Source organism: Manduca sexta, chromosome 7, assembly GCF_014839805.1.
Source record: "Manduca sexta isolate Smith_Timp_Sample1 chromosome 7, JHU_Msex_v1.0, whole genome shotgun sequence".
NCBI classification, from domain to species: domain Eukaryota; kingdom Metazoa; phylum Arthropoda; class Insecta; order Lepidoptera; family Sphingidae; genus Manduca; species Manduca sexta.
Genome location: NC_051121.1, coordinates 11,719,191 through 11,745,796, shown reverse-complemented (window position 1 = coordinate 11,745,796; position 26,606 = coordinate 11,719,191). Strand labels below are relative to the sequence as shown.

The 26,606-nt window shown below is 35.3% G+C and overlaps 3 protein-coding genes across 3 annotated transcripts; 2 read left to right on the top strand and 1 right to left on the bottom strand.

The window, feature by feature from the left end:
* Window positions 1-1,155: 1,155 nt before the first annotated feature.
* Window positions 1,156-6,294, top strand: LOC115442440. The gene is made up of 6 exons (XM_030167469.2): window positions 1,156-1,215; window positions 2,547-2,698; window positions 3,246-3,395; window positions 4,299-4,433; window positions 5,669-5,747; window positions 6,163-6,294. The coding sequence occupies exons 2-6, from the start codon at window positions 2,638-2,640 to the stop codon at window positions 6,164-6,166; spliced, it is 429 nt and encodes a 142-aa protein (XP_030023329.2). The 5' UTR covers window positions 1,156-1,215; window positions 2,547-2,637; the 3' UTR covers window positions 6,167-6,294.
* Window positions 6,295-13,051: 6,757 nt separating this feature from the next.
* On the top strand, window positions 13,052-18,820 carry LOC115442457. Its single transcript, XM_030167494.2, has 7 exons — window positions 13,052-13,126; window positions 14,734-14,907; window positions 15,355-15,519; window positions 15,728-15,862; window positions 16,418-16,496; window positions 17,761-17,962; window positions 18,673-18,820. The coding sequence occupies exons 1-6, from the start codon at window positions 13,066-13,068 to the stop codon at window positions 17,954-17,956; spliced, it is 810 nt and encodes a 269-aa protein (XP_030023354.2). The 5' UTR covers window positions 13,052-13,065; the 3' UTR covers window positions 17,957-17,962; window positions 18,673-18,820.
* Window positions 18,821-22,427: 3,607 nt separating this feature from the next.
* Window positions 22,428-25,705, bottom strand: LOC115442463. Its single transcript, XM_030167503.2, has 4 exons — window positions 25,606-25,705; window positions 23,640-23,798; window positions 23,179-23,257; window positions 22,428-22,632 (listed from the first exon to the last, which is right to left on the bottom strand). Exons 1-4 carry the CDS (start codon window positions 25,667-25,669, stop codon window positions 22,512-22,514), a joined length of 423 nt encoding a protein of 140 aa, XP_030023363.2. The 5' UTR covers window positions 25,670-25,705; the 3' UTR covers window positions 22,428-22,511.
* Between the last annotated feature and the right edge of the window lie 901 nt (window positions 25,706-26,606).

The window sequence follows — 26,606 nt, the reverse complement described above, 5'->3', positions numbered from 1 at the left end:
GGTGGAAGGGGTAATTAACAAGAAACAGAAAAGATACGAAATACCCACATTTGACGTCATCGGGAATGACGACGCGTGCGAAAGAAAGAGATGAAGCGATATCCCCACAACGCGCCCACTTTTGCACGTTACCATATTTGAAATATGAATTACTAGCAAATTTTTTAACAAAATCAAACAGGCCGGTTCCCTTTTACCACTGATGCGACAGTTGATAACGTCTGCGCTACGCCTAACAGTGTAACAAAGTACAGTGTATCTAGGCGCGCTTTACTGGAGTTCGTTGTCATAAGCTTTGTGTATCCCGTCGGCTTTATACGACATATATTTTCCTTCAATATACACATTACGGGTCGATTCCCTGAAGTTCTTTAGTGATGGGACACGCATATTATTTCGATAAATCATATTTTAAAAAGAATCGATAAATTAGTCGTGTGTATTATGTAGTAAAACATTTAAATTTGGCATAAATATTTAAGGGTCGTTACAACCATTGTTATAGATCGTTGCTTATGCAGTTTTTAGTCAGATGCGCTTTAAAAGTAAACCAAACATTTTCCATTAAGATAACTATTTAAACCATAATCATTTTTAACCATATATCTCGCTTGGCTAAACTCTAAATAGAATTTCGAAATATTTAGAGGTCATAAAAATGTATTAATTAAACTGATCATAAAACAAAACCCACTTCCACAAAGAAATAATATAGATATATAAATCTCGTGAAATTTTTATCGATAATAAAGTCACATCTCTAATACCTTTGTAAGGCAATTCCCTATTTACGATCGCAGCGGCGCAGACTCTATTAGATCGACACGAGAGCCGGTGTCATCTGAATTAATATCGATTATACAGCACAGCACTATGCTATTATCCTCCATCTCTAGTTCAATTAGTTGTTTATTAAAAATTTATTGAATTTTCTATTAAATATGTAATGGTATTAATGGTTTAATATTATACTCGCAACATCTATTTGATCGAAAAAAACCGCAAAGGGTATGGTGACCTCTCAATAAATCTTGCTTAATTTAGGATTTGATTTGATACTAACCTAACCTAACACTTTTTTAATCTAACTTGTAAAATACAATGGAAAGGTTTGTAATCACTGGATTGCAGGACTAAGGTTTAACAAACCAGTAGCCGGATACCGTGATCCTGGGACCGAGCCAAGAAGCCTTTCTAGAATCGTTAACGCTTACGGTACGTACGGGAATAACATACCTTAGCGATAGATTTATCGATAACATATTTTTGAAGTGCAACTTTTTAGAATCGTGATTTGAAAACGAAAATGCGTCATAATATTTGAAAAAGGAACAGCGTTCAACCAGTCAGCATGTTACATTTTGCATTCATTTGTTAGTATGTGTTTAATACATGTGTTTGCACTTGCGTATTATAAAGCAACTGGGTTGTATTTTTATTTACAAGCGATATCGACTATTCAAATGCTTCTTAGCTTATCTATGAGTTCTACTTTTAATATTTTGAAAGTGCGTGCCATATCTTCGTTTTTCGTAGCTTTTGTTTATATCTGATTGCCTTCGTGACGTATATTGCGTCCGAAGTGCGACCACCGCTCTGAGATCTTCGGTTCGAATACTGGGATATGTGATATTAGGTTTGTCTGCAGTATTAGCAAGGGGTTTAGAATTTGAACCTGATATACCAAAAAGCTCACCCAGAAGGCGAAAGTGCGGGGGTCAGCTGCCTCGAGGAAACCAGTCGATGCCAAGCTAGTTTTATTTGGCATATGAGCAAACAGAAGGTGAAAAGTGGGTGCCCTGTTAGCACCTCTGCCTACACCTTCGGAGATAAAGGCGTGATGAGGTGTTAGTCCTGTTATTTACAGACAATGGCGATTCGTATGAAGCGACTTGCCATTTCTTTCTCTATAACTAAAACATATATCTTGCGTAGTACAAACTAGTCCAAGAATGTTTTAATTTGTTATTCTTGTTAAGTTTTAATGCTGTTGTTAGGGATGGTAACTTAGGTTTGAATTAAGTTAGGGTTTAACTTATGTTGAGTTAAGTTTAAAGTTGGTAGTGATGTTGTAGTTTACGCCAGTTGCAATGCTGAGATCTCTTTGTCTTACAACAAACTGACGCGACGAGAGGTTTTTAACATGACTGGAATGAAATCTTTGCATCGGTGTTTGAGTACTATGACTTGCTCTTATTTAAACGAGGTTAAAAAAGAGGGCTGAGGCCCGGTAGGCAACGGCTCGGCTGTGCTTTGGGATTGAAAAGTTCATGGACAGTGGATGCTTACCATCAGGCGGACTGCTCGCTCGTTACCTACTAAGGCCATAAAAAAACGAATGATGATATCCTACATTCTTTCTTCAAAGTTTAACGCTAAAGGTAGTGTTGATCATTATTCATTAAGTAATCATTTTACACGTATTTTAGTGCCTTAGTAGCCCAATTTCGATGCAAACATTTATTTATTATACGCGGTGGCACATAAACATTTGAAACCAGTTAAAAAACATAGATTTTAAAAATATAATTATTGTTCGTTGACAGCCCTGTAATAATATGGTCCTTGACCGTAAATAAAAATAAAAATACAAGCGTATATAAGGGATATTTCTGGACGCGGCCCGGTCAGTCCTCCATGATGGCGCTCGGTGTTGTCCTCGTTCTGGGCCTTATAGCCTGCATTTACTCAGCTCCAGGTAATTATTTAATCATTTAAAATAATCTTAAGCTTAACAGTTGAAGGTTGATATTTCAATAATTAAATAAAAGTTAACAGTTGAATGAAGCTACGTAATATAAAAAGTAACAGAAGTTTTATAGTATGTATATTTTATTTTATTTTATTGAATGTATTATGTAAATGGATATTTATCAATCAGCCCTCAAGTTAATTTCAAATTTCGATTGGAATTATATGGAATTAAAACTGTAAATTGTCGAATAAACCTATATGAATTTTAATCATAAATAAGTATCAATCAATATATTGCTGTTCTGATTTAAATGATAATAACCAGGGTAATTTACTAGACATTTGAAACTTAGCATCCGATTTTCAAATTTCGTACCATACCATTTTAATTTAAAAATGTAAGAAAGCTTTGTGAATTTGCTAAGCATTTATTTTTAGCTCATAACAGAAAAGCAACAAGACAAAGTCTTGTTCGAAAAAAGAAACCATAACCGGCTTTATTATTTTAAAACCGTTAGCAGACGTTCTAAAATAGATTACATTTTTTCTAGAAACTACTCGGCCATTACATCCAATTACTGCGGCGCTTATAAATGGACCTAACCCGGAATCTGACAAAGCTGGTCTAATCGTAGACCTTCCAGATGTGAAAGATGATGAGCCAGAGGAAAAGAGCAGTGGATCCACAACTGTTAAAAAAGGTAAAAGACTATAAAAACTGAAAGATATTTATAATTTCATTTTTTAAGTAGCTAATTGATTTTGAGTTAGTTGTATTGCGCAGTGCGACCACCACGCGTTCCAATACCGAGTCAGGCAGGTTTTTATGACCATTATCAGTCAGGAATATGGAATTTATACCCGATATAACAGCGATATTTTTACTATCATGGGATGCAGTACTCAAGATCAAAAATGGGTGCAACTATCACTGGGGTGAATAAAAATTTGAGTGTGTGTGTTTACATCTAATTTGGCCTGCTTCGGTGGCGTAGTTACAGTACGACTGCCATGTTGAGGTTTCGTGTTTGTTTCTCGGGTTGGGGAAGGTGATAAGTTCTTCTGTTCCGTATCATTCCGAGTCTGAACTTTGTCCCTGTTATAGAAATCGGTTCGCCCCTTATGAGGCACGTATTACTTGACCTGATAGCAAGCGAAACGTAGGAGTGAATTATTATGCAGGGTGATTTTGAAATTGCGTTGATAAATTAAACCACATACTCTTCTTTGCCTCTGCAAAGACTAACAAAAATCATCCATAAAAAATATTTGCACCAAAATCTTGGTTAAGGTTTTCTTTTTTTATCTTTTTGTAGTTTAATATGATTATGTTGTGTGCGTGCGTGTATTTCTGCCCGAAAATGTAATGTGGTCGCTGCGACGATTTCTCTCAGAGTCGAAATGACATTAGGGGGCATAAAATCTCTCATCGAAATTCTATTTGACCCTACTCCACTTACCATCAGGTGCAGTTGGGTCACTTTGCCGTGGTCACATAAAAAAAACTGGTTTCATTTATTAACTCATTGTCAAAAGACCCTATAAAATTTTGCTTCCTCCTGAAAGGGATCAGAGGCGTGATGCTATGTTGTTTATTTTTACAGGTGACTTAGACCGTGGGCTAGTCAGCGATGTGATTGAGTCGACCCTGAGCGGCGTGCACCTGGGCTTCGCGATAGGCGGCAACAACGGCACCATCGATAGACTCTGCATCAAACTTGGCAACATCACTATGGCTGGTGAGATTTATAAAACTAAACATCTACTATAATAATACTTAATATCAGGCCTGTAGTACTTATATGTATACTGTTCCACGTCTGGCCACGGGACTCTTCTATTTCTGAGAGGGATTAGGTCTTAGTCCCCCACCAAGAGCGTCGCCAGCCGATCGGGGGGTAAGTTGATATGGAGAATAAGAAAAGTAAAGAAGTAAAGCTGCCCCTCCCTGCTCTCCCTTTGGGGACGCTCTTGTCTCTCACGCTGGCCTAGTGAGAACTTCTAAGGTATGCAGGTTTACTCACGATGCTTTCCTTCACCGTTAAAGCAAGCGGTAATGACAGCCTAGTTGTGTGTGGAACGGAATGCCACGACGTCCGCAGATTCAAATCTCTTCACATACATCTAACTTTTCTAAGGAAATTTGTCCAGCAGTGGGACAGTATACAATACAGGTCAGATGCTGTAATATTATTATTAATGTCATTTATCACCAGGCGAGTGGATTGGTCGTTTCTCCATTCATTTGTGTAAAAAAAGTTCCCTTGTATACTTTTTTGGGAAATAAGTACCTTATATGTTAATACAATACATAGTTTAACAATACATAGTTGTGGGTAAAAATTTCTTTCAAATTTGTTCAGCGGCTTCCGCATTTACTTCTAACAAACTTCCAACAAAAATTTACATGTTTTTTTTTAGTATGAACTTCATTCCTAACACAATTTTAGGAATGGAAAAAAACGCATTTGTATATTTAAACCAGGGAACCCCTTTGTGCTTGTGGCAGAGCCTCCCTACCCGCTACTGAACCACTACTATGAATTTACTGGTTATCGTATCGTTAACATAATGGTTTGGTTAAGTATATTTTCGTATGGAAATTTGAACAGCGCCTCGTGAGCGAATTTGGAAATAAACTACAGAAGCGAGAATATTGCGCGCGTAACGCACTTTGAATAGTAAATCGTGTAAATCCCTATTTCCCTTGGTCACGATATCACGCGTGGACGGCTAGACCGATTTCACTATTTTTTTGTGTTTGTTATGGTCAGGAGAAGGTTCTTATGAAAGAAAAAAATAAAACAATTACGCGGAAAATAGACAATTTAAGAAAATTTTTAAAGGGTTTTAGACCAAGCTGTGGATATTTTTTAACAAAATCAGAAAATATATGAATTTTGAATTAGGTCGCTTTAGTTCTAAAGAGTGCCAAATTTATTTTGTATTCTTATTGGAATTTTATGATTTTCAGGTTGCCGTCGCACTGCGTCTCAGGACAAGAAATTATCCAAAGATGAAGACAAAACAGAAACACCTGAGAAAAAAGAAATGTAATATTGTTTGCAATTATCTATATTATTTAACCTCATTGATATTGTAAAATCAGAGTTAAAGTTGCGAAACTCAAGTGGCAGTAGGCAGGGCACATAGCTCGTAGAACTGATGGCCGTTGGGGCGGAAAAGTTCTGGAGTGGCGACCACGAACCGGGAGACGTAGCGTAGGCAGGCCCCCCACGAGATGGACCGAGGATCTGGCGAGAGTCGCCGGAGTCCGATGGATGAGGGCGGACCAGAACCGGTCCCTATGGCGCCCAATGGGGGACGCTTATGTTCAGCGGTGGACGATTCCCGGCTGAAATGATGATGATATTGTAAAATTACATTCAATCAAACGTAAAGATTTAATACTGTGTTCAGTGCTGATTCAAGGAATTTATTACTATCTTATAATAGTGAATTTTCCAGATGAGAGAACATTGCTGTGGGTCTGCAAGTCACCACCGCAAGAGAAGACCAAGACGTCATTTAATAGAATAGACATTAGAATACTTATTGGTGATATATGATTTCGCAGACAATAAACTTCGTCAATGGTTTTATTTTTTTATTTATGCTTGAAAAAATGACTTTACAGAAGCCCAAGGAAAGTGTCAACTAGCAACGACACTATACCTTAACGGTCAACACAATAATGCTGGCATGCTAATTGCTTCTTCCCGCTGCGCAGTATAACTCAACAAATACCTGTACTTAGAAAGAAAGAATAATTTATTGTCGCGGTACACTGAGTACTTATATGTACATGTACTATACTTGTCTGTTTATCAAGTACTGTAGTCTTTACCCTAAATTGATTGAAAAGAGCAACACCAGAGTTTCTTGCCCGTTCTTCTCTGGTGAGAACTGCTTTCCGAACTGGTGGTATAGTTAATATTAACGGAATCTAAATAATGTATAACATTTTACAGATTCAAATAAATCATTTCATTATAACAATACCTATGTCCCAACTGCAGCTACTGCTACTTGCAGCGTGTATTCTTGTATATAAGCACAAATCAAAAAATATATACATTATATCTGACGATTGAAAAAAACAATCTTAACTCCTAAGTGTCAAGATTAAGTTTTAAATTTTATACGTGTAGCGACGATTGCTACACTCCAAAAATTTGTGTGAATTTAAGTAATACAATATATATTAACGCCGTTTAGTCTGGAAACGTGAAGTGACTAGTTTCAGACGCGGAGAAAGGTTATAGCGCGATGTACAACAGAGGTGGCGCCATCTAGTAAAGGAATAAACAGGTTGCTACTTTAAACGCGCTTGTCTCTACTGCAGTTTCGAAAATTCACACGCGAAAGCTAAATTATCAAAGAACGATTAATTTTTTAATAAAAAGCTACTATTCATTATTTATTATAACACAATTTATACAAATTTGAGTGTATAGGGCGACTGCCAGATAATGTCTAGCAGTCAATCATGATTAAGAAGAAATAAAAGAGGATAGGTGCGAAATTGCAGCGAAATTGAGGAAAATTTATTCCGGAAACGAATGTATACAGAGCCACGAGCAAAAGCTAGTCTATTAAAGAAAGGCAAATAAAAAATTAGTTTGAAGGCGCCACTTTGGCTTTTTCGTATAAGAAGTTGACTTTGTGAGTACAAGGAGTTATATTCAGACTCAAGATTTTTTATTTGTCAAACATGAGTGTACACATAAAGCAGAGTTCCCCAAACTTTTTTGTGTCGTAGACCCGTTGCCATGTTTTTCCGTGTTGGGTAGACCCCCTACTTACCTGATATTGATTTCCTGTAAATTTCTAACTGTAGTGAAGTTTAGTGTTAAAAACACATGTTAATTTATACATTTATTAATTGAATTTAAATTAAAACTACTCAAAATATTTTTTTGTATCTGTTATGTAAAATAAACGTAACATTAAATAAACTATAAATAAAATAACATAAGCAATAAGACAATATTTTTAGTGAGAAGGATGAACCTGATGCTTTAATAATAAATTATCAACATTTGGCGTAAATTTTGTAAGGGTTAATCTTAAATCTCCTCGGCTAATTATGTCCAGTCTGTTTCATTTTTTCGTTAGGAGATTGGTAACAGTGACGAATTGAACAAGTCAGTGCAAGTTAGCGAAGCTCTGAGACTGCGACTCTCAGGTTTTTACAAGTTAAAAATGTATTGCGACCACAAAGCGAATACCAACATCCTACAACTTAGTTTACACAATTTTATAAACATATATAATATTTTTTTTACTTCATAGGTACTTTTATAAATAATATATATGTTTTGATATTATAAGATAGTATTATGTAAGTAAATAGGTACTATCAGTGTATGTGTTGAGATCCACTATCGTGGACCTCCATTTTCATTTCATGGACCCCCAATTTTTTTTTTCGCTGACGTAGACCCCTTGCTTGTTGTCATAGACCCCTAGGGGTCGATATAGACCACTTTGGGAATCACTGACATAAAGCATGCAAATTGTTCAATATAATATGTAGGGTTTTAACTTCTATTTGTATGCAAATCAAAAATGTAAAAAACAAGACAATAAATATATAGAACGTCCTTTCGATACAAAGAATGCAAACAAAAGTGTATCGCCGACGCGTTGGTCCGCGCGCTAGCCGGTTCAGTTTCGCGACATTTTTCTTTTTTTTTTGCACAATTGATCATCTCACCCATGTCATTGCGACGTTGCAGTTCAGCCACGCCTCCCTACTATTACTATGCTAATTATATGTAAAATGAGCAGTCATGTTTGCTCTTTATGCCGTACATTTTTTTTATACCATAACATTTTAACACAACACACACACAACTGGTCTCTGCGATAAAGGCCTAGAACCTAGTACAGAGATCGCCGTAAACCGAAGACATAACTCCTTTGTATGATATTTTTTATGATTATTTAATTTTCTGTCATAGTAAACATTATGGTAAATAAATATTATTATTATTATTACAAAAAGGCGAAGTATTTTACTTTCCTGGCTTAGCTATAACATTATTAAAACAAAAGCCTATCTACTAACATTAGAAGTCTCTTTAATATTAATGATATCTCCAACGTAATTAAGTATAAAGCCTAATAACTAATAACAATTATATTAAAGTATTTCGGAAACAGTTTTTGATGATTTTGACTTCCTTAAACGTCCATCTACTTGGCATAATATTTTGCGAATGAAATAATCGGCGATGAGTACAATTGGGGCCACAGTTGTAGCGGGGTTGGTGAGCACCAAGTTATAAGTTCCTGCCTTTATTGGCGGAAGTTTAGGCTCATGCAAGTATGCACCTTCGTCTAGGTCATACAGGGTCGTTTTTATCGCATTTCTAAATGAAACCACACACTTATCTTCATAAAAATAACCCATTCAAACACATAAATATCAATAGGAAGTAATTTTAATTTTGCGCGCCATAATGTCATTACTCATTAATAAAAGTAAAAACGAGTACGTAGTTTCATTTATTAACGCAATGTCATAATTACTTTGTATATCCATCCCATGATGTGATTGAAATCTATGTTTAGCATTGCGTCCGTGAAATCGTATTTATTATCATTCTCACTACCTTAAATCTTCCAATGTGGGTTCGAAGCTATTGCAAGGATGTTGCAGAAACAGTTTGGCTCAGGTTTTACGAGCGCCTTCCTAACGGTACCTCAATCTGAAGTATCAAATTCCGATCGTAGTCTAAAATAGATATAATAGACAGGTAGAGTACAAATTAAACCAGAGCATCGAAAAGTATTTTTAGGTATTACGGAGTTTTGTTTCTTTGAGGTTTTTCAAAAATCATTATTTTATCAGACATAATACTATTGTTTTTTGGAAGCTCCATAATGTCGGATTGTGACTTCTTTGCGTTATTTACAGTAATTAAACTATTTTTTTTTTGCTTAACGGGGCTGCTTGTTACTTTAAAAAAAAAAAATCTTTTTCGATAGTTTTGTACTGATCGCTTTAAATTGACTAATTTTTAATGACCTTGAACTTTTTGTACTTATTCAAAAAAGATCTGGAGACGTATTCCAAAAACAGACAGTGGTAATTTGTTAGCACAACTCCTGATCCCATATAAAGAGATAAATCTTTTGAATAAATACGAAGAAGTATATTACGTCACTCGTGAAACAAAATGTACTGGAACATAGTGTCGCACAATACCAAATTCGCGAAATTTAATTTTATAACCATGCGTCTAAAGTTAGTTAAGCTCGCTGCAGGTGAGGTCAAACCCCAAACCTTGACCCCCACATTAAACAACCAACAAATCTCTCTCTGCAATTATAACAACTTCCCAAATCGACTTTAAAAGCCATTCGCGTCGTAAATTTTTGCGAATAGCCTCAAGTTTCAAATTTCAAGCAATTTGTAATTTTCAGTGGGAAAGAGATAGGAAAACTGGTAATCGGGAAGCGATGAGACGTGTTGGAAGATATAGCAGCTTATTTAACGGTAGGTCTGTGATTGCAAATGAAAAAGTAGCTATGCAAAGGTTTGACCTGGAATATAAAAACATTACTTTAGAGCGCCACATGTGCTCATCCGTTTTACAGTTAACGTTGTCAGTAAAAATTAGTCCCATATTTTAGACATGGCGAGGTTTTTTATTCTCCTAGTCAGGCTATGTATCAAAGGCGAAGAGTAAATTTTTCCAAAAGGAAACCCGACACAACATAATGTAGGTTATATACTAAGCATAAATGAGGTCTGCAAATAGCTCTAATAATAATTAGATTTAACATAAATTACGTAAGTGAAATTTGCTTTAACGATGAAGGTTTTTCTTCGTGAGGAAACCTACATACCGGAGAAGTTCTCTATAGGAATTCCGAGGGTGTGTGAAGTCTACCAATCCGCACTAGGCCAGCGTGGTGGAGTAAGGACTAATCCCTCTCAGTAGTAGAGGAGGCCCGTGCCCACTGGAACAGTATATAATACAGGGCTGATATTATTATATACGAAAGTGAAGCCGGCGTGAATCGGGTTATATCGACTCTTCGCCCCTGCTGTCAATAGCATTTCACTATACTTGTCTCCATGTCACCCGCTTAAGAGTAATTGCACTTGTTTTTGCTACAAAAAGATTTATGCGCATGCGCAAAACTGAACGACTCAAATCGGAATTACATCATTAACAATAACTTTGCATTAACATTTGTCCATAAGAAAGCTCTGTTCAAATTGTGTACCGCGTTTGCTCATCGTTGACCAAAACTATCAATGTGTGAAGACTGCTTAGAGAGCTGTTTATGCGAAATAAAATGTTTTTTTTCATGCGATATAATGTATGAAACACGGATCCACCACTACACTCCGAGTCAAAACGGCAGTCAAGTGAGTGGACAGCAAGATTGATTTTATGCATCTAAAGGTCTATACAGACGATGAATTATATAAGTGCCGGCAACGCATCGGGGCTTGCAGGGCGTCCGGCACGGTGCTGTCTCCCGTTAGTTTAAGGTCAGCGGGCCATATTCCGTCTATTGAGGTATTTTCTTCTTCTGATAATCGAATGGCAGCTTTGATGGCCGTAGAGGTAAATAGGAGATATTTTGACGAAAGCGAAAGAAGCTGTCCTTCAAAAAGAATTCGTCCCATAGACGGTATAGGGCTCCCTGAATACATTAAATGTTTTTAGTGTTCACTGTTGTGACTAGGGCATGAAGTATCGTGTTTTCAGTTCCGGCGTTGATTTTCGATATTCGAGACCGGAATTCCGGAAATGTTTCCGGAACAGACGATCATATTATCATTATTTTACATATTTAGAAAATAAAATACGCAAAATTTGTGCGACATCACCGCCATATATTTAAGAGTCAGATTATAAATGAAATGTTGTCGTATGGGAATAAATTATCGGGATAAAAAGTACTAATATTTTAATCCAGGACAAGGTCTATCCGTGGGCCAAATTTCATCCAAATCTGTTTAATGGTATTTAAGTTTACTTCTAACAAATATGCAAATGTAAACAAAAAATCAAATTTATAATAAGATAAGATGTCGCTAAACTAGTTAGTGGGTCACCTGATACTAATTGATGGCTATCCAAAAAACAATTTCGGAAGAACCATGGACTCGCTACGGACCTTTACGCAATAATAGGATTTGGTAAGAAGGAATGACTATTTCTAGATTCCAAAATCTTACTGACTACAATACGTAACCTAAGTAGGCAGTTGAAAGGGTATTCTGCGAGACAGCGGTAATACCGCTATCGAACAATATTATGACTATTAAGTATTCATCTTGTTGCATCTCTCCATAAACGTTTCTTTAAAAGCTGCCTTCGGATTGATAGCGAAAATTGACCAACCAAAATAAAGTTTGACCATCTTTTTTTTATATCGGTCGGCATAGTGACCCAACTGATGGTAAATTGAGTGGGGTCCAATAGTATGTCGACTGACGAGCGATCCTTACCCGTCGACAGTCGACATAATAGGGGACCGGCCTATGCTTGATTTTGTCCATTATTCTATATATAATGGTTAATAATATGAAAAAGAAGTACTCCTGCGAAAACTGCATAAAAATTGGTTAAAAAATGAGCGAGTAATTCATATTTAAAATATTGTAATGTGCAGAAATGGGCGCGATGTGGGGATATCGCTACATCTCTTTCTTTCGCACGCGTCGTAATTCACGATGACGTCACATGTGGATATTTCGTCTCTTTTCTGTTTCTTGTTAATTACCCCTTCCACCGAAATTCAAAGACTTATAACTTGTTGATTTTTTACCGGATTTTAAAAATTCCTTCTGTGTTATAATTTATATATATGTAAATATTTGATAAAAGTAAAGAACAAAAATGAGTCCGGTACCCTATTATGCCGGCCTATTGGAACCGGATATACACATGACCCAGGAACGCGACACACTTACGTGGGCCACTATGACGGGTTTTAATTCCATGAGTACAGTCGCTATCCGGGCGGATGTAACATCTTACCAGCAGCAAACATATATAGCTTACAGTTTATTTATTTGGTTTATTGTTACCGTTAATCCGAAGTTAACAATTGGGATAGTATCTGTTATTAAGCGGGACTGCCACATAAAGTATACAAATGCCTCATTGCATTTATCTCAGAAAATTTACTGCTAAAACCTTTAAGTGTCCCATACATTACTCGCTACTATGAAGTTTATTAATCTTAGCCATGCTTTAATGGTATTTCTAGGGTCACTAGCCATGTAATATTTATGATCAGGGCATAGACCTCAGCATGGTCCTTCATCGTAGGGTATAAATAGCCACGTGGTTATATAAGGGATATTCCTGAACGCGGCCCGGTCAGTTCGCTAACATGGCGTCGCTTGGTGTGGTCCTCATATTGGGTTGTATAGCCTGCGCTTGCGCCGCTCCAGGTAATTCACTATTTACTAGCTGACTCGACAGACTTCCTGTACTATGAATATTGAATTCGAATAGGTATATTATTATTTTTTTAAATATTATTCAGATATAGTGTTTATTATTGTAATGGTCTACGATACACAACATTATTGCTTTCATTTTCTGGTGCGTTTATGAATAGGTTTGTTGACCTATATCGTAGAATAACACAATATAATTTAATTGATAAATTAATTATTTATCAATGGATCTATCTATGTCAAACGATATTTGCTGCGCGCATTCTGTCAATTGTTGACAGTTTTTTCCAACAATTGACAGTTATATAAAATTAGTATTTTCGTTAAGTTTTCTTAAATTTTCTAATTTTCCGCACAATTTTTCAAATTTTTTCTTTGATAAGAATCTGCTTTTCATAATAATTCCCACAACAAAAAAAGAATTAGCGAAATTGTCCCATCCGTTCGCGCGCGATGCGATGATCATGGGAAATAGAGATTCATTTTTATATACATATAACTGAATCGGCGATGTTCGTACCGCCATATTTTAAAAATATCTATCTATACATACTGTCAAATATTTATATATTTACTTTTCAAAGATACATTAACTAAACAACTGAACAACTTTTTGATAATTTTGTAGTTAATATGGTTGTGAATATGGCGTGTGCGTGAGTGTATTTCTGACTAAAAGTATGTTGTTGTCGCTGGGAAGAATTCTCTTAGAGTAGTAGTAGTGGCATTAGGACGCATAAAATTAAAATTACTTTATATATTTATTTTGTTTGAAATTTACACTTTTTTATTTTACATCTACGGCTCAAATAACATATTGTAAAGTGTTATTTCCATGTAGATAAGTATGTAGTTTCATTTAGTAACGCAAAATCAAAATGACTCTGTATAGATAGATTAAAGACTTCCGCGTGGTTGTTAAATTATTATTTATTTATAAGTAGATGATAAAATCAAAATTAGTGTTTAGAAGTAGTTGTGTAAATATGGGTGCATTTTCCTTATTTTGTAATAGATCGCCACATGGGCGTTGAGCAATTTAGTTAGGCGTAAAACCCGAAGGTCGATCCACAAAGAAAGTCCATAGCGCTATTCGAGTAGTAGTCGATCGGTATACCTCGTGTTTACGAAATTAAAAATAATAAATAAAATTAATTAGTTATAAACATGTTTCGAATTTAAAATTATGTTTATATATAAATATTAATATTGTTAAAAATTTGTTATTATTGTACAATTTTGTTGGTAACCGCGTAAGTGCAAGTTGTTTTTGGAAGATACACTGTACATTTTTTGGGTTAATAGTTCTTAGTCTAATATTTTAACTGAGGGAATTGTTTGTGTTGTAATTTTCATCTGAATCCATGTTGCGGCTTAAGCTCGACTTTTTAAATAACTTCTTTACATCGACGCAATCTTTCACATTTAAAATTTTAGGAAGGTGAACGTATCTTCAATTATTTAACTTTTATATTCAATAAAGTAATAATTTGTCTGAGCGATAACATTAATCCAGTGATTAAAAATCAACTCAATCATGATAAAACGGATTCTCAATTTCTACAACTAAAATTAATACTATTATTTTTTGGTTTTAGACTCAAAACCGACATTAGATGATTCCGCAACAGCACTCACTTCATCTAATGAAGAAAATGACACAGACACTGTGGACGCTGTAGTGGATGATATAATGAAAAAGATAACCTCTAATGACATTGATGGAGCAGAGAAGAGTTTCAAAGACTTTGTAGAGAAAGCTACTGAAGCCGGTAAGATTTATAGAAATTCAATATAACAATGAAATAACCAAAACGGTAATGGCCTAGTTGGAAGTGGAAAGGACGGCCGAGACGAATATCTGTAGGTTCAAAACCCAAGGTCATGCATCTTTGACTTTTCTAAAGTTGTGTGTATATTTTGTGAATTATCGCTTGCTCTAACGGTGAAGAAAAACATCGTGAGGGAACCTGCTTACCTCAGAAATTTTCCAAGAATTTTGAGGGTATCTAAAGTCTGCCAATCCGCACCAGGCCAGCGTGGTAGACTAAGGTCTAATCTCTGTCGATAGTAGAGAAGATAGGAGTTCCATGCCCAACAATGAGATAGTATATAATATAGGGCTGATATTATATTATTATATAATCAACAATCCAGTAAATGTTTCACGTACAAAAAAGTGAATGATGCGAAATTATTATTATTTGTTTTTGTTTTAGAATCACGCGTATCAGACCCTACCGCGACTGACGATGACTCTGACGAAGACGCCGAAGGAAAAGAGATAGGAAATGTATTTAAACAAGTGCTAAAAAAGATCGCAAAGGACGGCAAGGAATCTGAGAAGAAAATCAGAGATATTTTAGAGATAGCCGCTAAAACAGGTAAGGCAATATAAGTGAGACAATCGTTTTTAGATTTCTAAAAGCTTACCTGGGACTGGTCATTAAAAGACTTAATATTTTAAAGTGTTAGGGTGTTAGGCTACAATCCCATGCAGTTTTGAAATTGAAACTTAAGGTGCTGTTGCCTATCCCTTTGGAGAGAAGCCATGAATTTATATATGTCATGTTATTCTAATAAATTTTTCAGGCCAACTTGACCGTGGATTCGTAAGCGACCTGATAAATTCGACACTGGGCGGTGTGCACATGGGAATCTCGCTCGGCAACAACAATGGGACGTCTAACCAGTTGTGTATCAAACTTGGCAACATCGTCATGACTGGTAAGTGTTTTTGTCAGCTCAATACAGTTTGCTGGTCAGTTTTAGGCTTGCAATGGCTCCTAAAGTCCGAGTCTGCAATGTGGTTATACGCCAGATGCAATAATAGGAAGAAGTCGTTTGTATTTATGGAATATTTTTTAAAGCTACTGATCTGATTCTGAAATCTTTTCTCTATTAAGAAGCTATATTATCCTTGAGATTTAAAGATAACTCTGATCCCGGGATCAGGCTTTATTGTGGGCAGAGCCGCGTTGAAAGCTATTGTTTAAGTAAAGTGACCATATGTAACGAAAAATATCTTTTATTTCTAAAAATATCTTTGATTAAGTTCTTTTTAGAAAACTGGAGGGCATGTTACTTTCTAATTTTAAAGTATTAAATACCGGTTAACAGGGAAGGAAATAATTTGGTTTCGCACATTTGTGAGCTTTTTATAGAAATTCTGAAACACGTCTTTCAACTCTCAATAAGCCAGCGTACTGGAAAGACCAAACCTACCATTAGCAATGATCAGTCCCAACAGAACAATGCTCATTAAAGATTTATAATTTTCAGGGTGTCGCCGGTCAGCAGTCGCTAAGGACACATCTAATGATCCTAATAGCACACCAACAAGTCTAGAAAGAAAGGCAAGGTCAGACCATTTTTTTTTATAGCGAACGAGAAATGGTATTTATTCTAGAAATATCATGAAGTTTATAAAAACTAACGCTGTAGCCTCATGAAAAAAATAAGAACTGCTTTTCGAGCGCTTCTTCTTTACTTATAAACTTGTTTTAGCGTTAAGAGGTAGTTAAGAATTGCTTAAATATCTGTCGAAAACATTACCCGTTCCTAGTTTGAACCTTATTAAGGGACAAGTTGGCGGGTTTTGACTTGTAGCTGATCGAGTACATTTGTATTTTAACTAAGCACAGCTTTGCGATTTTTTTATAACTAAGACTGGAAGATATATTTTTTTTATATTCTCAATTGAAATTCGCCTGATACTTAAAGGTAACTACTGCAAATAACGTCACAAATAATAACTCCAGATGCGATTCAGAATGCCCAGTAACATTTCCTATCGCACTCTTAATAAAATAATGACGCATTCCACAATTGCCAATTTGTGGGAATCGTCGAACAACTAATTTCTGTTTGCGACCTTTTAGTTTTTTCCCATTTTTTTTTCATGATAGGTTTAATTATTTACCTATCTTTAATAAGCTCAATTTTATAGCAACTTCAAAAAAGGTAGCAAACACAAATTAGTTTTCCAACGATTGCCACAAATTAACAATTTTGAAATAGGTCATTATTTTATTAAGAGTGTGCTATGTTCTTTGGTCTTATACTAAGTTCTCCAGTCTCACTGATAGTTGGTCTAGCTAGCTGGGTAAATACCACGATCTTTACATCTTCCAAGCAATATAGTGCGAGCACCGTTGTGTTCCGACTTGAAGCACATTGCTGGACATTATGAGAATTTATATCAACTTTAAGGGTGATGAAGGCAGTGCTTTGTTATTTAAAATTGCGGTGACTTTTTTTTTATTGATTGAACGCCGGGACTAGTTTGCCGTTCGCCTGAGGGTTAGCGAAACGACCGCCCATAAACAGTAGTAGAAACACCATCCAAAACCTTGAATTACAAAGTATTGTTTGGTATTCAATTGCGCTCGCCATCCTGCGACAAATGTAAATTCTTATTATGTCCTGTAGATACACTGGCTAAAATGTCCTTCAAACCGGAACACAACAGGCGTTACCTACTCAGGCAGACTCTCACAGATCTACAACCAGTGCTACCAACGACAACCCAAACTTTACCAATCCTTTGCTACTTCTCTTACCATCAGGCGCTCGCTCATCTCATCATTGTCAGACAGTTCTGCGACAATGTGTTTTAATTCCAGAATGGCTCGCAAACCGACGATTCGGAAACATTCACACCATTCCTATTCAACACGTAATAACAATAAAAAGATAACGAAGAATGTTGTGAGGGTGTTCTCTCATATAATAGATGAACTGGAGAGGAGCCGTCAAGAACAGGAAGAGAGGAGACGTCTAGAACAGGAATATTGGGAATCTACTCATCGTGATTATTGATAGCAGGTATACAGGGTCATCCACATTGCGTTACTAAATGAAACCACATACTCGTCGCCTTTGCTGACATTGTGCAAAAGTTATCCATTAATAACGAATATTTTCACCAAAAATCCTGGTTTTAATTTTCAGATTTTTTTACCATTTTGAAGTTTAATGCGAATATGGCGTGGACGTGGGTGTATTTCTGACTGAAAGTATGTTGATGCTGTGAGGAATTATCTTAGAGTAGTAATAGTGGCGCGTAAAATTAAAATTACTTTTATGTATTTTGTTCGAAACTCACACTTTTTATTTTACATCTACGGCTCAATTTACTTATTGTAAAGTGTTATTTTAACTGGTAACGTAATGTCAATATGACCCTATATATATAGGTATAAGGTATATATCTTGCTAGTGATATTTGTTTAGGCCCGGATAGCGTACACCGTACATATTATAAATCCGATATAATGGCCCACGTATGTGCGCCGTGTATATTAGCCAGTATATTTAGTTCCGAACAGGCCGATATAATGGTTGGCAGGTTGAATAATCACCTCCTACTCTCTACTAAACGTACCATCAGATGAAGTGCTACCTTTTTGGCGCACCAGAATGAAAAAACCTTCGTACTCTGACAAATCTGCAGCCAAATTTTAATTCCGTTTTTATCGCTTTAAATGTGTATTTATAATTAACAATAATTATAATGATGATGTTGCTATTTACAGGTTGCCGCTGCACAAACATTAAGATAAGAAAGAAGAGATGATCACATAATAGAAACATCTGAAAAGGGGTTTTGATAATTTGTAATTGATATTGTTAAAAACTGTTGATAAATATAAAACAAGAAATTACAATACTGTGCTAATAAAATATTTGTTTTTTGCTTGTATGTTACAGCCCTTTTAGTTAGATTTTTATAGAATAGAAAATACACAGCATTCCAATAATTATTATCAAGAGATAAATTAAAAAAAGCGGCGATAGCCTAGTTGGGTGTGGAACGGACTGCCGAGACGAATGTCCGCAGGTTCAAATCCCAAGGGCACACAACTCTGACTTTTCTAAAAAATCATGTGTGTATTCTTTGTGAATTTATCGTTCGCTTTAACGGTGAAGGAAAACATCGTGAGGAAACCTGCACACCTGAGAAGTTCTCTATAGGAATTTCGAAGGTGGTGTGAAGTCTACCAATCCGCACTAGGCCAGCGTGGTGGACTAAGGCCAATTCCCTCTCAGTAGTAGAGGAGGCCCGTGCTCAGCAGTGGGCAAATATATAATACAGGGCTGATATTATTATTTATTATTATTAAATTAAATATGTGGCCACTAGTTGTCTTATTTAGCTTTTGCATGCGGCTGTGTCCGCATGAAAAAGGTTTTCCGGGATTCATATTTTCTACAGCACTCAAGAGTAATAATATAGCTTCTTATTAGTGAAAAAAAATTACTTAATCAATAGACTAGTTCCTAAAATTAGCGTGATTAAACGAACGAAATGTTCAGTTTTATGTATTAGTATAGATGCGGATAGACTTACTGAAAAGAGAGAGGCATTGACGTGACATTCGCTTTAACAATTTACACAGAGTGCTTCCAATATAGCGATAGGCTCTCTCTCTATCGCATAACGGAACGGAATGCTCATAGCTAAAAGTGTATGCCGTGGTTGCACATCTGCCTACTCCTTCGGGGATAAAGGCGTGACGTGTGACAGAGTAGTCAATTTTGTGCAGTCCAATTTCAAGAATCTAAATTCTGGTAACCTAGCGACATCTATTATTTCTTTCCGCAAACATATTCGCAATGAATCAAACACAGATGCCGTTAGTAGTAGCAAGAAAACAACATTCTAAATTATAATTAATTTTTAACCAAAAATCTACGAAATAATATTGAATTCATAGTTTCATTGTGTGTTTCAACAACTAGTGGCCCTAGACGTTCCTCTCTAAACTACAATTTATATAAACTATCTTTCATTTTTAGATCTCGACAACAGCGCCACGTGGTTCAGGACTGTCTTCAAACTAAAATCAACCAAATGCATTCAAATTTCATTGTAATCGGTTAGCACATCAAAAATAAATCGGCAACATCTGTCAAGCCTTAATTGATGCTGCATCACACATGTGGTACTCATACGGACTCACGTTTTTTATCACATAATGGGTAGGCAGAGCCGCAACTAGTGCATCCATTTCTCGCCGTATGTTTTGCGTCTCATGTTGTGATAGGTGGCGAGTTTGATTACCATAGTACCTCAGAGATCCTCGATACAGGAGACCAGGTATGAAAGTAATAAGGGTTGAATGTAACAAATTTTTGAACGAATTATGTCGGTTGCATTGACCGATTGGTTGATTAGCCGATATACACCATTTTGGAGCCCAATTCACCTCTGTTGCGCTCACGGCGCTGTGCCAACCCGAACATTAACTCTGTTCAACTGAATTGAACTGCAATCCATTGAAACTGACTTTAGTATGGTCAATATTGACAGCTTGTGGTTGTGTACGGAGTGGCACTCATGAATTATGATATAAGAACTCGAGATTAAGTGTAAACCTAGATTTGAATAAAAAAAATAGTCAAATAAGTAAGATTATTTGTTGTTCAAGTGAATAAATAGGTTATAGCAGTGATGTTTTGGTTATCATTTTACATCCGATTTTGAACAAATGGTTTATATGGATGTTCGTGTCTATAGAATATACGTCAATGGTTGTACCTGTTATTTCAACTGCGTTTGTGTTTTTATGTTAGGTTCAATCTTACATGTCCAGTGTCAGTGAAGTAACTATTCATCTTTCTACTTTACTATATGAAATGGTATCTTTCTGAAGTGGTTTTGATGTTACAGGCATAAGTTTGTTGTATTCGAGAAATTATATTTGGGAATAAATGTAGTGATGATAGTAACAAGCTGTTACTTTCATCCTGTCTATGGTGTGATATCTCAAAGCACATTTTGTTGCCATTTTTTTTTGTATATTTTAAAGTAAGAGAAATCCATTTTCTTTTTTCAGAATGCCTAATATATACAAAAGAATAACCAGTAGAGGTTTAGTTACTGCAGAAATAATGGAAATAATGGTGTTGGCTGCAGAAGAAGTACTTCTCATAAAAGTACCATTTAGGGACGCTGCGAATTCATATTAGTAGTGCCATGTAACTTTATAAAGATGCGGGCAAACAATGGTCGAAAACATAAAATAGGCCTATAACGGTTATCTAACTGCGGCCAATTTTGGGTTATAAATATGTTACATTAATTCCTTTCTTTCTCATAGCTGCACTTGTGTTTTCATTCCTTAAATTCGTTATCAGATAAAGTTATTTGTGGGATAAAATAAAATATAAACAAATTAAGTATAATCAGGGGCCTTATTGCGTCTACGGGATATCTTATACGACTTTTAATCACGGGTGGTCTAATCGAAGGAACGAATTGTTCTGTGTTAGGTAAAGAGTCGAGAAATCCCCTACTTATGTATTAATTTTTAATTATTTATTTATTTTCCCTCGTAGATGAAGTCGGCAGTAGCTGGAAGGAAGGAAGGGAAGGGTCCATACAATCCGATTCTGCCGGCTTCCTTTTCGTAACATAAGTAAAATCGTATTATGTCGATATTTCTTTTACCCAATTGTCTTACTTTTGTATTTAGTCGAGTTATAATTTATCACTTCAATTAACGATTTTTTTTATACAAAGAATTGTTTTCTGCTTTTAAAGACGGATACAGTTTTGAATGAATACAATATAATTATAAGATAAAGAAACCCGTGAAGGGTGCCCCTTCACTAATTTATAAAATAATCTCAAAATCATTTCACGAAAAAATATAAAGGGAAAAATTTGATTTAAATGTAATATATTAATATAAAGCCTACTAATAAAAGAACTAACAATAAATTGAAGGATGTGTTTGCATTACAACATAAAAAATATCTCGATAGCACTAACTTATTGAATATTATTAATATTCAAATACATTAAACAGTACAGTTAGTTATATACCGTACGTCAGTGCTCAAAAACCTATTACCAATTGGTAATAAGCTGTTGTTTTATTTTAAATGTTCGTATAACAAGATGTCACAACGTCGATATTGATACAAAAATAACATATTATTTACAAAAAATCTACTAATATGCGCATTACAAAATTACAAAAAATATGAAGTAATTTACATTGATGTTTTGTCATTTCACAATAGATTGAGTTACCGTAGCATTGAGCACAATTTTTTTTTATCACAATCCGTCCGCTTTAAGTATATAATCTCAAAACACTTTCCCCCTTATCATAGACGTTATTTATCTAAGGACGAAGCATTGCTGTGATAACAAGTCTGTTTTTCAGCTTTGTTTATCTGACAGTCAACTAGATTAAAGTTGTATTTCAATATTAACCAATCATAACGGCCCTACGTCTACGCACTGCGAAGGCTGTCATGCCGTCAGCACTGAGAAACAGACTTGTTATCACAGCAAAGATGAAGCTTAGATAAATAACGTCTATGAATAAGGGGTTTGTTAGTACTGAAAGTAAATGCAGCATTATTCCGATCCTTGGATGCTGTCCCACAGGTCAAGAAATACCGATATTATCAATTTTACGACATTTGTTTTACCTCCGTTGTCCTCCCTACGTCGTCCTTCGCTGCGTCTACGAGCCGTTCTGCAAGGAAAAATAGAGTTACAGTGTGAACTGGACATAAATATAAAGTATATTAGAGCCATTATTGGACTTTTGAAACTTATGATCCATCCTGAATGACGTAGTTCAGTTTTTGGTTGACATTACGAGGTATTAATGTTTTCTATATTCCATTCTGTTCAGTACTTTATTAATTGATCAATAAATGAGCTTTTGATTACAAATATTGCTGAGAGCAATACGCCTAGCTGTCGTTTGATTATCTCGCTATCTTTGTCTTACGTTAGAACGTTATGTCAGGTGATGTCACGTTGCACTAGGTGCATCTCTTAATTTATTTGAGAAATATTTATTTTGAACTTGATTTACAAAATTAATTTCTTCTTAAATTTTTTAAAACGTACAATTTTTGATCTTAAAATTATGCATAAAAATGCATTTGTTCATTTATTGCTTTAAAAGAGTATAAAATTACTTAAAATATATTAAAATGCAAATTGTCTTCTTTTTGTTTTCTTTTTACGTTTTTGGTGTACAAAAAAGTTTTAAATAAATAAATAAACTAACCTTACGTTTTGTATTGGTTGTGTTATTGTCCTGTTATGATCATTGGATGTTTTCCTAGCGAGTACTATGCGGCGATATTCTGAAACTTTCAAGCAATTATCAGCCTTATAGACCAAGTGGTATAGACCGAATATAAGTGGACAGTTGTATCCACCGTGCTAATTTAGTTTAAAATAACTTATAAAACAAAAAAAAATATCGTGACTTTGCGTATTTCTGGGTAATTCCTATAAAAAATATGGAAGGATCAAACAATATTCGTGAAGAAGTTCATGTTTACCATTTGCATGTCTAACATTAACGTTTATTAACAATATAAAATTTGATTAAAAAAAAAATAACCAAAATGTGGGATTGAATAAAATGAAAATAATATTTTACGGTAAATACATAATTAATCTCTGTTGCCTAAACATCAACGAGGTTTTAGGTTCTCGAGGATATTGTATTTCTTTATTCACCTTTCTCTATGAAGTCATTGAAACTCTGCTCTGCATCATCGGTATCGTTAGCAGCTATTTCCTCCATTATATTATCAAACACATCGTCCATTTCTGTTTTGTAATCTTCTTTATCAGATCCAATGTTAATAGTTGCGAAATCACCTATTGATCTTGATTCTAAAACAAAAACATTACTAGTAGTTCTAGTTACAATAAAATCCATATTATACTGATTTAGTTGCTTTAAAAGAACTAGTTAATAGACTGACGAACTTAAGTAGAAAAGTCATGATGAAAGAACAACCAAATTTTTTGGCTATCTACAAATAAAATTTCGTAGGCTTTCCCAGTTTGGACCCGTACTTATCACATGTTTTTCAGAAATATTATTAATGTAATGAATGACTTATGTGGTACGTGCGCAAAATGGCTAGGTCTACGGTATTTTTATATTTATATATGTCGACGTAGAGTTGATTTTAGGAGCAGAGTACCAACGGCACTGGTCTGCGTTCTACAGAATCTACGCTACACAGCAAAAAAAAAAAAGATGTATTTTTGGTGTAGGAAGATTACAATCACACTTTGATGTCATTATCCTAACAGAATGTTAGCAGTGCTCCTGGCTTGGACCGATGTACCACCTATTTAAATAAACTTTTAAAAACCTTTGACACACATTTTCAACTTAATTATCGTCACAGGAAAATTTCCAGATATATGGAAACTAGTTGTATCCCCAATTTATAAAGACGGCAATAATTCCTTGTCGAATAATTACCGACTCATTAATTTGTTAAGCATATTCTCTAGTACTAGAAAAAGTTGTAAATAAACGCCTGGTAAAATTTATTGAAGATTTCTCACTTAAATCCCGAAATCAGTTTGGTTTCAGAAGAAAGAAACCAGCAGAAGATGCGGTTCTTTTATTAACTAATTTCTTGATAAAAATGAATACTGCCTTGGCGTGTTTCTAGATCTGGCAAAAGCTTTTCTTGTTCCTATTCTTCTCCAAAACCTAGCAAACATAGGCATCAGGGGCGTTGCTCACGATTCGTTTCAAAGCTACCTCACAAACCGTAAATAATGTGTTAAAATTGGGTCAATCTTAAGTCAGCAACTTCCCATAAGCTATGGAGTTCCGCAGAGTAGTATACTTGGTTCTGCGCTGTTTCTGATATGCATCAATGACATTTCAAATATTTCATTACAAGCAGCTAACACCACATACTATGCAGATGATACAGTAGTACTATTTTATGGTTTCTTTTTGGGAGTAGTTTTAAAGTCAGCTGAGTTAGGTATGGCAAAACTATCACATAGTTTAAATAAAAATTTTGTAACATTAAATATTAGGATTATAATAAGCGGCGATAGCCTAGTTGGTTGTGGAACGGACTACCGAGACGTATGTCCGCAGGTTCAAATTCCAAGGACACACACCTCTGACTTTTCTAAAAAATATGTTGTATTATTTGTGAATTATCGCTTGCTTTAACGGTGAAGGAAAACATCGTGAGGAAACCTGCATACCTAAGAAGTTCTCTATAGGAATTTTGAGGGTGTGTAAATCTACCAATCCGCACTACGCCAGCGTGGTGGACTAAGGCTTAATCCCTCTCAGTAGTAGACGAGGCCCGTGCCCAACAGTGAGACAGTATACAGAACTGATATTATTATAAACTTTATGGTAAATAAATAACTTACCAAGAATTCGCTGGTTCACTGTTACAAGGTTCTATGTTAAATTTGACCTGCAAATTTAATTGTATATATAACAAGGTTCTACGTCCCTTTCAATGAAAATTTGTAATATTCCCGAAAAACAAATTTAAAGGAAACCATGAATTTGATTTTTAAATTTTGTACCAACATGAAAATATTTAATCTCATTTTTGGAACGTAAGCAAAAACTAACATAGGACTTTGTAATAGTGAGTCAATGAATTGTTTTTGCCAAGAATTAAATATTTTTATAACATACCTGGAGCAGCGCACGTGTGTGTTATAAATATAAAGCCCAGGACGAAGACGCCGCGCGGCATCATGGGGGACTGACCGGGCAGCGTCTGGAAACCTTTATATAAGTAATCAAAATAAAAATAAATTAACCATAAGTCTATTTATAGCGTACATTCAAGGACTGTAGGAGGTCTGTGGCCTGAACATATATTAATTTTAGATTCAGGGGCTCGCCTTCGGGCCACATATAACTTGACTTTCATTTTTAATTCTATTAAATGTACATACTTGTTTCTAGTATCCCCCCCCCTCCCCCGCCAATTTGTACTATATATCATTTGCAAAATTTTTGTCAACGAAATTGTACCTTTGTGATTAGTGCACTAACGTCCTAATCACTTCAATGTACAAAAACATATTTAATGTGCATAAGTATAAACAGATTGGAAAAAGATTACATTATTGTGTTTGAATAATTTCTTAATAATGCAATAAATGTATTTATTTATATGTATAGCATTTGTATATATATATATATATATTCTTTTTTTTTTCTTTAAAATATTAATTATATCCTTCGTACACCTAATGCTGCCCCTTTTTATTCCGTTTTTTCTTATATCCATCCTATGGTTGTCCGTAAGAGATTGCACTGTGCGATAAGACCGCCATTTGTACTTTTTTCTCTTTTTTTGTCCTATTATTTTTGTCTCTGGTGTACAGTAAAGTATAAAATAAATAAAAACACACTCAGACACACATCGTTATGCGTTTATCCCCGAAGTATGCAGAGGCGCAACCATAGCACCCATTTTTCGCCAAGTGTGTTCCGTCCCATGATGTGATAGGAGGCGAGCCTATTGCCATATCGGGCACAAATTCCAAACTTCGGGCTGATACTGAAAAGAAAAACCCAAATATCACTTAGCCCGACATAGGATTCGAACCCATGACCGCAGCGGGCTGCCTTACCGCGAATGCAGTACAACTACACCACTGAGCCAGTTAGCTTCTTAATAAACC